Below are 15,591 nucleotides of genomic sequence, written 5' to 3'. Positions count from 1 at the left end.
CTTTCCCCGCCCACCCCGACAGTGTTCTCTCTTTCCGGACCTGGCTAAGCAGGAGGCGCCATCATGGTGAGTGTGCTTTGAGATGCTCCCGGCTCGACTATCCGCCGCCATCCGTCGCGGTCTTGGGCTGGGGGAATCCAGGAGGGGTGCAAACATGTCAAAGCAGTTCGAAGGGGGAGACTCCCGCGGTGGGGTCGGGTATTTTGGGAGCTCGAAGACCAGGGATGGGTCAGACTTACCGGCCTCCGGCCCCTCCCGTCCCCATTTATTATTAAAGCTCCAATTGAGTAAATCACCAAATGGAGGCGCAAGGAGGTTGAGTGATGTGACCGGGGTCGCAATGCCAGGAGGTGGCAGAGCCGGCGTTCGGACCCTGGCGTAGGACCCACATCCATGCTTGATCTCTTGTATTTTTGTCTTCTCCACCCGGACCTGTCGCTCCCCTGGCCTGGAACGTTGGGTTATGGGGAGGTGGGGGAGCTCGCCAGTGCCCCGGTTTTGCAGCCGTGCTCCCTGTCCAGCCTGTGATCTTGCTTTTCCTGGCTGTGACCCCAGTAACTTGGTCTGTCCCGTGTCCCCGATGCGCGTTTGGGAAGAAGTCGTAGGAAGCACGCATCAGAGGTTACTGCGTGCATGAAGTGTTGGAGAAAAGGGAGCTAGGAATAATTCCGTAGTTCTTTACAGTTCTTGGCACGGCCTGTTAGAGACCCTCAGGACAGCAGCCAGGGTCTGGGGGAAACTGTGGCTTCCTTCGGTTTTCTCAGCTCAGGTGGGAAACGGCTTCATAAGGCTGCTGGAGTCAGGCCAGGTTGTGTGCGGAAGGTTCTGGTCCTAGTTCTACATGGAGTAAGTTGCAAATAAAGGTTCTTTGCTGTATATTTAGGGAGGGTCTGCCTTTGGCTTATATTATTGGAAAACACACCTTCTAAAAAGTGAAAATTTCTGAGTCTACGCATCTGCTCTGTTAAAGCTTTTCAGGGTGCCGTGTGCCTTGTGCTGAAGGCTTTGCATGTAGCATTCATGTTTTTCTTAAGTTGGGGTCATTTGAGGCTCAGAAGATTTTTTAAAGTCTCCTCGGGGTGGGCCCGGGGTTTGTTGTCTCTTCAGAGACCGAGCCCTAGCTCTGCCTCGGGGATGGGTAATACAGTCGTTTTGCGGGGTTGAGTGATCTGTTAGGTCAGGTTTGGGTCCATGGTCTCTCCTTAACTCTGCAGGGAGTCGACATCCGCCACAACAAGGACCGAAAGGTTCGGCGCAAGGAGCCCAAGAGCCAGGACATCTACCTGAGGCTGTTGGTCAAGGTGAGGCTGAGGCCTGAGAGCCTTAGGCAGGGCTGCCCAGAACTGCAGCTTCCAGAACCAGCATTCTGGGCCCCAGGCCGTTCCAGGGCCCTGCGGGGCAGGCGCACATCCATGGTTCTGCCCAAGACTTCTGGGGTTCAGTGTTTTCAGCCTCTGGGGAGTGGGGAGAGGATTCGGGGGCTCCCTTGGGCTCAGTGGGGTGGGGGAAAGCCATAAAAACCTCGTCAGGCCAAACCATGCTGTTTTGTCTTTCAGTTGAAGGTTTGGGGGGCATGTGAGCCGCCCTGGGTTTCCATTTTTCTTCTCTCGCTCCTCCAGTTGTACAGGTTTCTGGCCAGACGAACCAACTCTACCTTTAACCAAGTCGTGTTGAAGAGGTTGTTCATGAGTCGCACCAACCGGCCACCTCTGTCCCTCTCCCGGATGGTGAGGGGCTGATTCGGGGAACGACTGGATTGTGTCTTAGAGCTGCGGTGAGGGGGTTGGGGGCCTGGCCATCAGCTGGTTGACTTCACCCCGCGGTGGGCACAGAGCTCTGACCCTTGGCACTGGGGTTGTAGCTGAACAGTGGCGGGTCTTTGAGTGGCTTGGGCTCATCTCATTGTGAAGTGGGGGGTGGCTGTGGTGGCTTCGTCGTGTGGGTCAGGCCTTACATGTCCTAAGTGCTCTCGAAGGAGAGCTCTGTTGAAGGCTCTGTACTTGCATTGCGTCTCCAGGGTTTTTCCCTGGCAGGATCTGAGGTCAGGCCTCTGCTGGCTGAGAGGCGAGGCGTGGGTGGCTTTATCCCCTTCAGGGCCCAACAGTCTCTGTCCTCGGGATGCGTGACCAGTGGGGTTGGATTTAAACACCAGAAGGAGCTTCCTTAGTGTGCGTTTGTCCTCCCCCACCAAAGATCCGGAAGATGAAGCTGCCGGGCCGGGAAAACAAAACCGCTGTGGTCGTAGGGACCATAACCGATGACGTGCGGGTCCAGGAGGTGCCCAAACTGAAGGTGAGTGTGGAGGGGGCGCAGGGTCATGGTGGGTGGGCTGGCGCCCAGACCTGGCTCGTGTCCTCGCTCTGCTGATGACCTCTGTCACCGGTGCCACGAGGCTTGTGATGCCTTCCCAGTCCCCTCTCTCCTCTGGGTGAGGCAGGCGTCACCTCTGCTGGTCTGGGTGGCTTTTAGGATTGAAGGGGGGTTGTCCTTGGCATTAGCCATGGTGGGTGTCCCCGGGCAAGAGCCTTCTGGGTCCCTCCCTAATGGTGGTGCTTGCTGGTTTTTGAGCCTTAGAACCTGGCTTCACATCTAGATTTCTTGGCCAGTCTGTAGCCTGTGGACAGAGTCCTGGGTCTTTTTAATTCCTCTGTTTCCTTAGCCGTAGTAAGTTCAGGTTGTTGTGGTCTTAAGGGAGGTTTGGGACATAAATTCTTAAGAATTGCTATTGTCACTTGGGGGAGCTTTCCCTAGTGGCAGTGTTACTGGGCTCCGCAAGCATCTAGAAGCCTCTGCTGGGCCAGAGCCGTGGAGAGGAAGGCCCCGCAGTCCCTGGGTGGCTGTACGGGGTGGGGGTTCTGACCGTGCCTGTCCTGTGTGTCCCCCAGGTGTGCGCGCTGCGTGTGAGCAGCCGTGCCCGGAGTCGCATCCTCAAAGCTGGAGGCAAGATCCTCACCTTTGACCAGTTGGCCCTGGACTCCCCCAAGGGCTGTGGCACCGTCTTGCTCTCTGGTGAGTGATGGTCAGTGGCTCCCATGGCGACTTCTTGGAGTTGGGTCCCTGGCTGATCCCATCTTTCCCTCCCTAGGGCCACGCAAGGGCCGAGAGGTGTACAGGCATTTTGGCAAGGCTCCCGGAACCCCACATAGCCACACCAAGTGAGTACACCCAGCCCTGCTGTCTGGGCCTTGCCATGCTTCCGGTCCCTTCTGTTTCTCACCCTAGTCCAGCCGCAGCTCTCCCTGGAACTGCCCCACCTCGTTCTCCCTGCTTTGTCCTCAAGCCTTGGCTTCAAGCTGTTACTCCCAGTTGCTGAGATCTCTGCCCGCCCAGCCCTAGAAGCGGAGTGTTGGGGGCTGTGCCAGGCTGGAGCCTGCATCTCCCGGCTCCGTCTTGCCACGCTCGGCTTTTCCAGCAACCTGCTCAGGGCTTCCTCAGCGTTCGCGCCCAACGGGGCCACACTCACCCTTTTTTCCCTCCCCACAGACCGTACGTGCGATCCAAGGGCCGGAAGTTCGAGCGCGCCAGAGGCCGGAGGGCCAGCAGAGGCTACAAAAACTAACCCCAGATCCTGCGTTGTTATTAAAGATTTTGAATTCTGATGGTCCTCTGTGTGTTTCTGGGGGACGGGAGGGGATTGGAGTGAATTGGAGCCTTCTAGGTGGACCGAGTGGGTGCCCATCTCCATGGAGACCAACCAGCCAAGGAGCCCTTCCATCTGCTGGGCGGAGTCCCGCTTTCCCTGCAGACGCCCTCTAGTGGCTATGATGCGTGCTTGTCGGTCATGCACTGTTGGACACGCTCGGGCCTCCCTAAGGCCAAAGTCCCGCCCCCTTAATAAGCTAGGTGACAGGTGTTTCCGAACCTGTTACCTCGCCCGGATTAGCCACACCTGCTGCTCTGGGCTAGGGATGGCAGGCGGGGCAAGGACCGGGAAGTACAGAGGGGTTGGGACTAGTGGGGGAGGGGTACATGGGAACAGGTGAGTTGCTCGCCTTTTCCCCCCTTGCGTCTAGCGGGCCTCTGGGCCCTGGGCCAGTAACCTGACTAGTGTGTTCCCTGGGTTAGGGCCTTCCCGTACCCGCACAGGAGGCCTTTCCCAGGGACCTGCTGTGTGGGCCCTCCTCTGTTTACACAAGGGGCTGGGTTCCCCGGATCCCAGGCCAAAACCTGATGAATGAGACCAGACGCAGGAAGAACAGCAGGAATAAAAGCAGGAGGTCTCCAGACCCCCGTATTCTGACCTCTGAAAAGGCAAGACGAGGGAAAGGGGATGGGGGACTCAACACGTTGGAGCTGGATGGGGTGAGAGGGAGCCCTGTTTTTATTCCTCTTCTCTTTGTAGGCCTTTTCGCTGTGGTGTGGAGGAAGGAAGCCGCCTGGGTGTGCGATTGGAAGGAAGGGCTGCGGGTTTGTGGGGATCGGGTCCACAGGCCAGAGGTTGGGTCAGGAGCCTCCAAGGGTGGTCCTTGGCCAGGAACAGGTGGATGGTCAGCTAGCAGGAGACAGTGGGATTCAGGCAGAAACCCAGACAGCTCAGCTCGGCCAGGGATCAGCATAGGTCAGAGGACAGCCCAAGACAGTTCTGGCTGGGAGACTGGCGGGGGCGGCCAGTCCAAGGAACAGTGGCAAGTCAGGCCCTCCAGCTAGAAGGGCCGCTGAGGTCATGGGCAGTTCCCATGGTGATGCAAGCCTCCACTGAGTGTATCCTCCACCGGAGCAGCCCAAGTAGACCCCAGGGGCAGAGTCCCCAAGCGACAGAGACTGAGACCTCATTTCCCGGCTGGTGAAGGGGGATGCCCAGGCTTAGGGATAGAGCCCGTTCCTCCCAAACCAAGAGAGCAGGTCCAAAGGGGAGGTGCCTGGGATGGTCAGTCAGTGAGAGCCAGTGAGCCAGCCACCTGTCGTCAGGAAAGACATTCCGCTGGACACGGCAGGGTGCTCCACCGGGCGGCTAGGTACCAGCACTGCTAGCGGAAAGCAGTCGATGTTTGCCAAATAGTCAAAAAGACCAGCTGGAGAGGGTCAGTTACATGTGGTATCGGTCAAGGGCAGAGAGGCAGCCCACTTCACCTTCAGTCAGGGACAGTCAGGTTGTAGAGACAGGCGGGCAGCCTGTGGCTGTTGCCTGGAGATGGTTGGCCAGTCAGCCGGACCTCTGGTTAGGCCAGCTGGCCCTTCAGCCTGACGGAGACTGATCCAGCAAACGGATTCATTGGGGCCGCTAGACCCCCTGAGACAGCTGGTAGGAAGTTCAGATGGCCAGCCTGTCACTGTGGCGGCTGCAAGCAGGCGACTAGTCGGTCTGATCTGAGCAGCGCTCGCCCTGGGCAGTGTGATTGTCAGGACGGGGAGCCGGGGACGCGGGGGACTTCACGGAGCGACCCTGGAAGCCTCAGCCGGCCACGTAACGTCTACCTGGCAGGAGACCCCCAGATGGTCGGTGCCCAGAGACGGCCGAACCCTCAGCCAGCCAGCCTCACGGTCCTCCCACACGAACAGTCCAATGGCAGCCTCCCAGTTGGCGGCGCTGGAAGGAGAGGAGTCAGGGGCGGGAGGACTGCCCCTGACCGAGGCCAGCCCCGGCTTCCTGTATTCTGAGGGCCAGCGGCTGGCGCTGGAGGCTCTGCTGAGCAAGGGTGTGGAGGCGTTCGAGGCCTGCGTGCAGCGCGAGGGGCTGCGGCCCTTCCTGAGCAGGGAAGAGCTCCAGAGCCTGGTGGCGGCGGCCGAGGACTGGACTGCATCCAAGCAGCCGCCTGGCAGGGCAGCAGAGGGAGCCCCTGCCACAGATCGGGACTCCGGCAGCCTGACTTACTGGCCAGGACATTCAGAGGAGCTAGCGCCCACACTGCGCCTGGGCTGGCCAGAGGACCCGGCCTGGAAGGGAATCACCCGGGCTCAGCTGTACACTCAGCCCCCCGAAGAGGGCTACCCGCCCCTCAAGGAGCTGGTGCGCCGGGAAATCCAGGCTGCCTCCAAGGTGGGGGTCTCAGGGGGCCTGGTGTCCACTCCCCAGACCCAGACATCCTCACATGCCAGCTCCCAGACCTGGGAGTGGCGCATCCCCTCGAGCCCTGGGCGTCTCACCCTTGCCCTCCTGGGACTCACAAGTCCACGCCTCGCAGCCCCCAGGACCCAAGTGTCCACATTCCCCAGACCTCCTCCTTACCCTCTCTCCAAGGCCTGGGTCCCCCGGGGCATTCATGCCCCTTGGACCTAATTATGACCCCTTGGTTTCAGTCACCTACCCTGCACCCCACCCCACCCTTAGGGTAGGTGTCCATCCTTCCTCCCACGGAGGGCCCAGATGTCTCCCCTACAGCCCCCCGGAGAGCCTCTTATCTAACAGCGTTGTGCCTGCCAGCTCCCACGCTAAGTGCCTTATGTGGGTTAACATCTATAATCACCAGGAGGGTCCTGGGAGGTTGGGACTTATTATCCCAAGTGAGGAGAGGTGGGGAAACTGAAGCACAGGAGGTTACGTAAGTGGCCGAGTGGGGATTTGAACCAAGGCTGTCTGGCCCATGGGTCAGGAGTCATCTCTGCTACATGTTTCTGCCTGCAAGATCCAGGCCCTCGGTGCCCCCTGCCCTGGTCCCCAGAGATCCCCTGGGTGGCCAAGCAGATCATCCCTCCTCCCCACTCCCAGTATCCAGGGCATCCCCAAGGACCCAGCCCACTGAGCCCTGGAGCAGGGCCACCATCCAGTGCCACAGCACACAGGGCACCGTGTGCCACTGCAGACATGATTACGATGAATTTTCCAGAAGTAGAGACCTTGGTCTCTGGGAAGGACGGTCTTTTCCTCATTCCCATGCGGGTGCTGTATGCACAGTGGGGATGAGGAAAAGACCGTCCTTCCCATAGCCCCCCTGAACGTCTCGTCGAGGCCGGGCCTTTAAACTCCCATGCCCAGAATGCCTCAGCCCCTCCTACCCGCTGAACATCCCCGGAGCTCCAGACTCCATCCACAGCCCCTCTCCCCACTCCCCAGCTAGTGGCCGTGGTCATGGACATCTTCACTGACCCAGACCTGCTTCTGGACCTGGTAGACGCCGCCACACGTCGCTGGGTGCCTGTCTACCTGCTTCTGGACTGCCAGCGGCTGCCTGCCTTCCTGACACTGGCCCAGCAGCTGGGGGTGAACCCCTGGGGCACCGAGGTAGGAGCCTGGCGGGAGGGATCCGAGTCCCCAATCTCCTGGCACCATGGCCAGCCAGGCGGCAGACACTTCCACGGCATCCTAGCTCATCGATGCCCGCTGAGAGTTCCGATGCCCACCCATAGCGCTGGGGGAATTAGAGGCGGGTCTTCCCACAGGGTCCCTCTGAGTTAGGGGTATCTCCAAGAGATCCCTGAAGCCCAATATTGGTAGCTCTGGGAAAGCCGGGACAGACCTTTCTACAGAGCCATGGGCCCCCCAGGTCCTAGCCAGCCTGGAGGGATCCCCCCCTGCCCTGAACCCTAGGCAGGGAGTGGGGGTGTGCGGGGTTGGCCTGAGTGAGGGTGTACCCCCTCCACTCCAGAACCTAGATATCCGTGTCGCACGGGGCTGCAGTTTCCAGAGCCGCTGGCAACGGCAGGTGAGCGGCAATGTGCGGGAGAAGTTTGTGCTGCTGGACGGCCACAGGGTCATCTCCGGATCCTACAGGTGCGGCTGCCCCCCCCCCCACCACCACCACAACCACCACCCGGTGTCCTGTCCCCAACTCTCAGAGAGTAGTTGGCGCCCCTTTCCACCAGCCTCACTTTCCTGGTCTGTGAAAAGGGTCTAAGCACCCTCACTGGTAGAGGATGGGCGTACCAAGGGGCAGAACCCACTTGGGGTCGAGCCATACCTGCCCGGGGTAGCGGGGCGGGGGGGGGGGTCTGGCAATGACTCCTCCTGCTGGCCAGCTTAGTGACTGGCCGGGGCTGGGGAGAAGCCACGGGGAGGGTCATCTCTTCGACACTGCGTCTCCTCATCTGGAAAACAGGGCCCATAGTTTGTGTGTGGGTTTCAAAACCAGGATGACCTGGATGGGAGTCCTAGCTCTGCTTTGAGGTAACTCCATCTCTCTAAGCATCTGTAACAAAAATAAGAGTTGGTAAGCAAGGGACCTGACCCACATCCTGCCTCGCGTCCCCCTTCCCCTGTGTTTGGGGTCTAGCTCCTGGCTCCTTGCCTTCTTAGCTCTGTGACACACCGGCCCGGTGCCTCCCCCTGCTCCGTACCTGTTTCCCCATCTGGAAAGTGTGAATTAATAACAGCAACTGCCTCATAGGGTGGTCGCGTGGCAGGGAACGGGGTGCGCGGACCCTCAGGTCGGGTGACCTGGCTTTGAACTGGGGCTCTGCTGGCTCCTGGCTGTGTGATTTTGGGCAACTGACCTCACCTCTCTGTGCCTCCCTTCCTCTTCTACAGATTGGGATGGTATGGCTAGTCCCTCTAGAACAGGGTTTCCTCACATTTGGGGCCAGATAATTCTGTGTTGGGGTACTTCCTTGGGCATCGTCGGGGGCTGCACTGAATTTCCGGCCTCCACCCTGTAGATGTCGGGAGCACCCCCTCCTCCCCTATTAAGACCACCAAAATTGTCTCCAGACATTGCCAGCTGTCCCCTGCGGGGAGTGCTGATGTGCCCAGCAGATGACCAGCGCTCTCCACTGGCGGTTTTCAATCTTGGGCCTGCCTGTGTCGGCATCACCTGGAGGACTCCCTAAAAACACAGATCTGGGGTGCCTTCGCAGCCCTACCCCCTGGAAATGGGCATTTCCCGCGAGCTCCCTGCCCAACCCCGGTGCTGCCGCTCCGGGGACCACCCTCAGGGGAACCGCTACCCTGAAGACCGGGGCCGTCTCGGAAAGCATCTGCCTTCCCTCCCGGCTTTGTCCGGGGGTTCAAGCAAATCAAGGCACCCTGGCACGTAACAGAAGCAACGCTCCGTGAACATTAGCGGTTGTTTATTGTCGTTGTTCATTTGAACCATATTTCATCGACTCTAAGGTGCCCCCGACAGAGAGAAGCCTCCCGATCGACATGGGAAAAGCTACGCGTCTTAGAACCCATGAAATACAGTAGAGGGGTCCAGCCAAACCCTCCGGGCCGTGCTTGGTGGCCTGAGGATGCTTCGCCCCGGGCTCCGGGTGGACAGCCCTGGTAATGGATGAAGCTGGGGCCACAAGAGGTTGTCCAGGGCCTCTGGCCATTTAATGGGGGGGAAGGGGTGGAGGCGGGGGGCTTGGGGAGCAGCGGAGCCGGGAGACCAGTCCCAGGCCCTGCCCTTCGTGTTGGTCAAAGCAAATGTGGGAGCAGCAGCAGCACGGCCAGCGCCAGGCCGGCGGCGACCCCTTCCGTCCGGCCGCCTGCGGGACTGGGGGCCCTGTTACACATGTGGCCGTAGCAGCAGGTGGAGGTGAGCGTGTAGGTGACGCCCATGTAGGTGACCGGCTCCTCGTGGCCGCAGGACGTGGACGGTATGCAGCCTTTGTTGATGATAGGGCCGAGGCCCGGGGCCACCCCGATGCCCGTGAAGCAGTCCTCGTCGTCGCCACAGCGCATGTGGATGCCGGGACACTGCTTGGAGTCAGTCAGCTCACAGAACACACAGTCCTTGGCGCCTGTGGCGCCCGGGGGCAGAGCCATTACCAGAAGCAGCAGCCAGCCGAGGACCATGGTGGCCTGGCGGCGGTGACGGTGCCCAAGCCAGGCCGTGGGCTTCCTGGGCCTCCCGGAACTGCTGGATGACGATCCTGAAGCCCGTGAGACTTTTGCCCCTGGTCTGGGCCTCCCAGGGTCAGCACACGGAGGGTCCTCGTTTCCCAGCACTCCGTGTCCCTCTCAGAGGCTCCGTCGTGACCGCGGCTCACGAGTCCTTGGGTCTCAGAAGCTTCCCCGGGACACAGACAAGCCAGCGGCCGCTACCTGACGGCACTCTTTGTGGAGCGGAATGGGGTGACCTCACAGATCCCTCCAGGCTCCCACTGGCCCCTCCAGGGTGAGGTCACAGCTGGGGGGAGGGGTGTCACAATCTGCAGGCAGACAGGCTTGCCAACCTGCCAGGGAGCAAGGACACGGCCACTCCGCCAAGGTAAGGACGCTTGGACCAACCCTCGCCATCCCGCTGGCTGACACATCCGTTCTCCGGGCACCGGGCCCGCTGGGGCACACGACCTGTGGTGAGCCCATTTTTCCGATGGGCAAACCAAAGCTTGGGAAATGAAGGGAATGTGGCCAAGGTCCCCAGAGGCGGGATTATAGCCCAGGTGCATTTAACTCCCAAAGGCTCCTGCTGTGTGCCCAGACCTTAAAGTTAGGTGCTTTAAATACCAGCACTGTGACCACAGGGACCTGCCCACCATAGCCTGCTGGGCACAGGCTGGGCACCGTACAGGCAGCTCAACCCCTTTTTCTCTCTTTCCAATCTTCCTGCATCTTCGCTCCGTATCCCAAATGAGCAAACTGAGGTACGGAGCCCGCACCCCAGAGCCTGCCTCATGGCAAGTGTTGAATAGGTGGGCCATCACTATGTAAGAAGCAGCTGAGTCTTAAGACAGGCCTCGCGGCCATTTAGTCAGAAGACTAATCCCACCTCTTCTCAGAGAGGGAAACTGAGGCACTGATGGCCTCCTTTGCTGGGGATGGGGCAGCGTCCCAGTGTCCCAGTTTAAGCTCAGGCCGGCTTCCAGATGATCATTAAGGTATCTTAACCCCTGTTTCCACATCAGTCCTCTGGGTTCGTACCTGGGGGGTTCTCATTCTACAGAGGGGGATGCGGAAGCCAGAGAGGTTGCAGCACATGCCCGAGGTCACACAGCCTGCCCCGGGACTGGGTGGGGACCAGAAATGGGGGTCCAGACCGGGCCCCCCAGGGATGACCCGGAGATCCTGACCCCTCACTGCGTGCCCCCCAGCTTCACGTGGAGTGACTCTCGTCTGCACCGTGGCCTGGTGACCCTGCTGACCGGCGAGATTGCTGACGCCTTCAGCCGAGAGTTCCGGACACTGTATGCGGCCTCCTGGCCGCTCCCGGCTGCGCCCACCCAGCACCCCTTTGTCAGCACCGTGGGGGGGCTGCGGCTGGCTCACAGCCCCCACCGCGTGGCCCGCCGCCGCTCTGTGGCCCCCATGTCACCGCCACCACCCGACGGTCCGCTGGCCCAACGCTTGGCCGCCTGCCGGGTGTTTGAGGGGGACAGGCAGGAGACACTGGCTGCCCCAGGGCCGGCGCTGAGCGATGTCCTGAGGAGTGTCCAGCGCGCCCGGACGCCCAGCGGCCCCCCAGCCCGGCCCAGCCGTTCCCTGTGGGACCTGAGCCGCCTGTCCCAGCTGTCCGGCTCCAGCGACGGGGACAGCGAGGTGAGAGCTGGTGGTGGGCCTCTGATAAACAAGAGGAAGATGGGGCAGCTGAAGGTCTACTATGTGTTGGGCCCCACACCGGGGCTGGGGGTGGGGGAAGGGCAACGCCCACCCGAGTTCCCGATCCCAGCGACCATTCCCTATAGCCCTACTGTGTGCCGGGCAGGGGAGCGCTGAGTGGTTTCGGGCAGGGACCCCAAGAGAGAGGCACTCTGGGTGCAAATCCTGGCATGCCCCACTAATGGGGAGAGCTGAGCAGAGATCTGCCTTCTTGGAACCCTTTGTGTTCTCATCTGGCAAATGGGCGCAGCCACTGTCCCCAGTCGCGGTTTGGTGGGAAGAAGGAGTCAGTGAGGAGAGGACGAACTAATGAGAACATTAAGCATTATGATACATCCCCACAGTGGAATTTATTTGTTATTTCTTTCACGAGGTCCTCTTCCCGGGTCAGTGAGGTAATTCCCTTCTCATGCTCCTGGTTACAGATGGGAAAGCTGAGGCTCAGAAGGGTCAAGTAACTTGGCCAAGGTCAAAATGATCATCTTTCATGGGCACTGTGCCACATGCCACAGGGGTGGCTGAATTGGATCTTTGCCACGACCCTCTGAGGTGGATGTTCTTGTGGCTCTCTGCCCACCCGTTTCACAGATTAGGAAACTGAGGCACGAGGGAGAGATTTGGCCCTTGTGACCTTCCCGGGGCAGCTGTTAAATGCTCTTAAACCCTGGCTTCCCAGATTCAAGTGTCATCAGGGTGTCGGGGAGGGCGTGTGGTGAGAGGTCCCTGCACCCCTCCTTTCAGCTGGTGAGACGCTGGCTTCCCACCGAGCTTGCCTTAATTCTCTGGGACCCTGGGCGGAGCCTCGGTGGCCTGGGCTGTGCAGTGGGCTGTCGAAAGGGTCAGAGCAGAGAGATGAGAGACAAGCAGGGGTCCTTGCCCTGGATGCCGGCAGACCCGTGGTCCCCTTGCTCTGGGAGCTGTGCCCCTCTCGGGCTCAGTTTCCCCATCTGCTACGTGGGAACCAGTGGGGACCTTTTCCAAGGGTGAGGGAGAAATGTCCCAGGAATTGCCTCCCTCTGTTCCAGCCCAGGGGAGGAGGGGGATGGGCAGGGCCGGGGCAAGGTCCTCACTGCCACCAGGTCTTGAAGCGCCCTCACCCACCATCACCTCCCTTGGCAAATATTTGTCCCCCCCCCCCCTCCCGGGCAGCTGCTGGCAGCTTCCTGTTCCTCCCCACCCTGAAGCTGTAGGGGGAGCGCAGCAGTTGGCCCTCTGAGGGTCTGGGGGCTCCTGGCCTCCTGGATCACTGCCCTTCCCCTCCTTCTCACCTGCCCTGAGACACACACACACACACACACACACGCACACAGGGGACTCAGTCCCTGGAGCCTTCTCTCACCTCCCTCTCTTTCCCTCCACAGTTCAAGACGTCCTGGGGCTCCAAGGACACCCCAGCCAAGGCCCTGATGAGGCAGCGGGGCACTGGAGGGGCCCCCAGGGGTGAGACAGAGCCCCGCCCTCTGAGCCGGTCCCAGCGCTGGGGCGGCACCCTGTCCCTCCATCCTGCACGCCGCCTCCGCTATCTGTCGCCGACCCGAAGGAGGTTTGGTGCGGATACTGCGTCCAAACTCCTGGAACCCCGAGGCGGCCAGCAGCCAGATAGGGCTGCGCAGGCAGGACTCAGGGGCCAACCGTGATAGAGCCAAAGCCGCACGGGGCCGGCCTGACCACAGCAGCTCCAAGCCCCCTGCCTCCGGGTGGTACCTGGGACAAGGCGTGGGTGTCTGTCCGGAAAGCAGTGGAAGGGATTTTTTTTCTCTTTGTTCTAGAACCTGGGCAAGCCCAGGGCTCACCCTAGAGGCCCGTGTCACGGTTTAGGAAATGGGCAGAAAGCTAAGATCCTAGAACAGTGCACGCCCCACTTTGGCCCAGCCAGAACTTCCCTGTGGAGGGAGGGGCCTGGCTGAGTGACCCCTCCGCCCCCCCACCCCGTGCTGTGAATTGTGTGGGACGAAGGTGGGGAGCCCCTGGGACAAAGTGGGGGAGCTTCCAGCACAAACCGTGCTCAGGAGCTCTGGGTAAACAGCTTGGCAGGGGAGAGGACAGAATCCAACCCAGGGAGCGGGGCTGAATAATGAGGGCCTGGAAATTGTTGAGGACACAGCTGCCGGGGGGGATGGGTCAGGGCCAAGGGCCCTGGGACTGTTTTGCCCGTGCTAAGGACTGAGTTGCTGGGGGCTCCCTTTCCCTCTGCTCAGAATAAAGCTGCGTGATGGCAGAATCTTGCATTTGTACAGCCTAGCAGAAGACCCAGGAACGCGGTGCTGGCCCCCTCCTCCCTCACACCCACCAGGCGTCCCCGCCGCAGCGCCCCTGCCCTGGGGGAGGCAGGTGCACCTTCGCCTCCGGCAGGGGCTTCCGAGTCACCGACCCCACTAGCGTGCGGGGTCGGGGAGAAGACCTCATCCTCTCCGGAGGCCCTAGCTGCGCGGCGCGTCCCCACCCCCAGCCGCCGCCTCCCTCGCGCGCCCCCTGCCGGCCGACCGCGGCAAGTCACCTCCAGAGCGCCTCGAGAGCCGGGGGCAGGAGCGCCGCGTTTATTCTCAGAGTCACGGGTTGGGGGGCTCGGAGGCTTCGGGGGGGCTAGGGCTGGGATCGGGGTCCGGGATGGCGTCGTCGGGCACGTCCCAGGGGAAGGTGGGCAGTCCCCGCATCTGCTCGCGGTAGACACGGTCGAAGGCTTCGCTCTGCGCCACCGTGAAGTGGTTTTTCCAGTCGCCGCACACCCCTGGAGGGTGGGGGGTGGGGGGAGGGAGGGAGTGCGAGGTGAGGAACGTGGGAACCTTCCCCGCCCCCGGCATGCCAGCACCTCCTTCCCCACCTCCGGGCCTTTGCCAGAAGCACCTCCCCACCCTCTTCATCTCCACGTTGCCCCTTTACCTCCTACGGTGGCCGCCTCTGTCCCCAGTCATCTGGTCAGACCCCTGGGCACCCTTCTGGCGCCCTCCCTCCCTCAGTTCCTCCCATCCTACTCGTCCCTCCGGTAGACCTGTTGCCTTCCTGGTTTTCCCCTGACCCCTTAAAGCTCTCTGCCCAGAACATCCATCTGCCTCCCCACCCAGCATTCCTGCCCCCATGTCACCTGTGTGACTGTGTCACTAGGACCCGTCCCTCACCTCCCTGTCTAGAACAGCGCTTTCTCACCCCAGGGCTCCTGCAACATTGTGGCTCTGACAATGGGAATGAAAGCTTCCCCACACTCGGTGCCAGGGGACCGGCTAAAGGGCTGCCCTGGGTTCATGGGGTTCACTCCTTAACACTCGCAACAGCCGAGCAGGCAAGGGGTGGGAACTCTGCCCCTTCCATGTGCCCAGACAGGTGCGGGGATCCCTCCGACCCTCACGTTTCTCACTTTATCATGGGGCTTTAACCTGGAATCTCGGGGCCAATGTCATTCGGATCGTGGTATTTTGAATCTTATCAAGTGTATACCCCACATACTACACGAGGCCCCTCGCCTATGTGACCTTGCATGGCAAAAGGAAGTTTGCAGATGTCATTGTTAAAGACCTGGAGGTAGGGAGAGGATCCTGGGTCATCCAGGTAGCCCCCATTTAGCCTCCAGATAGCCTCAAAGAGTGTGAGTGTGCCCGGCCCCAGGCTAAGCCCTGGGGGGGGGGGTCAATCCTGCGTCCACAGTGACGCTGTGAAGGTGAAGGTCATTCTGTTTGGAGCAACCCCAAGTTTCAGCAGGGAAAACTGAGGCCCAGAGAGGTTACGTGACTCGCCCAGGCCACACAGCCAGGCATTGGCACCCCAGAACCACCCCCCCCCCGCACCTTTCCGGAGGAAGGCACCGTGGCGCTGGTCCAGCAGGCTGGGGGGCAGAAGCGTGAAGTTGGACATGGCGTTGGCCTTCATGGCTCCGAAAGCTGAGTGTGCCACCACGGAGCCCAGCGCCTCCTCACCCAGAGGCCGCCCCAGGAATTGGCAGATGCGTTGCACGGAGCCATGGAGATCCTGCAGGTAGCGGGGAGGGGTCAGGGGGGACCGGGTGGAGGGAGGTGGGACCCCAGGCAAGGAAGGGCACCAATCAGACTCTGAATCTGGGCACCTGAGTCTCAACCCAGAGCTGTCTGTGTGACTCTGATGCTTTACCTCAGTTTCCCCATCTCCAAGCTGAGGGACTGGGCTCTGGCTTCTGAGAGTTTTCAGTTTGGGGTTTTGGAGGGTTCTGTGGGCAGGAGGGAAGGGGG

The 15,591-nt window shown here is 60.8% G+C and overlaps 4 protein-coding genes across 5 annotated transcripts in view; 2 read left to right on the top strand and 2 right to left on the bottom strand.

Annotated features, from left to right (window-relative positions):
* The first annotated feature begins 8 nt into the window (after positions 1–8).
* RPL18 (ribosomal protein L18) lies at positions 9–3,599 on the top strand. The gene is made up of 7 exons (XM_045987180.1): positions 9–66; positions 1,215–1,301; positions 1,620–1,727; positions 2,194–2,292; positions 2,886–3,009; positions 3,086–3,155; positions 3,484–3,599. Exons 1-7 carry the CDS (start codon positions 64–66, stop codon positions 3,557–3,559), a joined length of 567 nt encoding a protein of 188 aa, XP_045843136.1. The 5' UTR covers positions 9–63; the 3' UTR covers positions 3,560–3,599.
* Positions 3,600–4,347: 748 nt separating this feature from the next.
* Positions 4,348–13,038, top strand: FAM83E (family with sequence similarity 83 member E). The gene is made up of 5 exons (XM_045989067.1): positions 4,348–5,977; positions 6,992–7,159; positions 7,524–7,648; positions 10,891–11,335; positions 12,757–13,038. The coding sequence occupies exons 1-5, from the start codon at positions 5,504–5,506 to the stop codon at positions 13,030–13,032; spliced, it is 1,488 nt and encodes a 495-aa protein (XP_045845023.1). The 5' UTR covers positions 4,348–5,503; the 3' UTR covers positions 13,033–13,038.
* SPACA4 (sperm acrosome associated 4) lies at positions 8,665–10,066 on the bottom strand. The gene has a single exon (XM_045989071.1). It carries the CDS (start codon positions 9,650–9,652, stop codon positions 9,272–9,274), a length of 381 nt encoding a protein of 126 aa, XP_045845027.1. The 5' UTR covers positions 9,653–10,066; the 3' UTR covers positions 8,665–9,271.
* A 782-nt stretch (positions 13,039–13,820) lies between the features above and the next one.
* Positions 13,821–15,591, bottom strand: part of SULT2B1 (sulfotransferase family 2B member 1) — a 31,346-nt gene continuing 29,575 nt past the window's right edge. For both annotated transcript variants that reach the window (XM_045989070.1, XM_045989068.1), the window contains exons 6-7: positions 15,175–15,355; positions 13,821–14,123 (exon numbers count right to left, since the gene is read on the bottom strand). In XM_045989070.1, the coding sequence (XP_045845026.1) occupies positions 13,945–14,123; positions 15,175–15,355 (360 nt within the window). In that variant the 3' untranslated portion in view covers positions 13,821–13,944. The remainder of the gene's footprint in view (positions 14,124–15,174; positions 15,356–15,591) is intronic.

Source organism: Meles meles, chromosome 19, assembly GCF_922984935.1.
Source record: "Meles meles chromosome 19, mMelMel3.1 paternal haplotype, whole genome shotgun sequence".
Lineage (NCBI taxonomy): Eukaryota > Metazoa > Chordata > Mammalia > Carnivora > Mustelidae > Meles > Meles meles.
This window is presented reverse-complemented; position numbering and strand designations above follow the sequence as displayed.

Coding starts and splice junctions, on each gene's coding strand:
- FAM83E (XM_045989067.1), top strand. CDS start 5,504: ATGGCAGCCTCCCAGTTGGCGGCGCTGGAAGGAGAGGAGTCAGGGGCG. Junction 5,978..6,991: donor AAATCCAGGCTGCCTCCAAG/GTGGGGGTCTCA, acceptor CCCACTCCCCAG/CTAGTGGCCGTGGTCATGGA. Junction 7,160..7,523: donor TGAACCCCTGGGGCACCGAG/GTAGGAGCCTGG, acceptor CCTCCACTCCAG/AACCTAGATATCCGTGTCGC.
- SPACA4 (XM_045989071.1), bottom strand. CDS start 9,652: ATGGTCCTCGGCTGGCTGCTGCTTCTGGTAATGGCTCTGCCCCCGGGC.
- RPL18 (XM_045987180.1), top strand. Junction 2,293..2,885: donor AGGAGGTGCCCAAACTGAAG/GTGAGTGTGGAG, acceptor TGTGTCCCCCAG/GTGTGCGCGCTGCGTGTGAG. Junction 3,156..3,483: donor ACCCCACATAGCCACACCAA/GTGAGTACACCC, acceptor CCCTCCCCACAG/ACCGTACGTGCGATCCAAGG.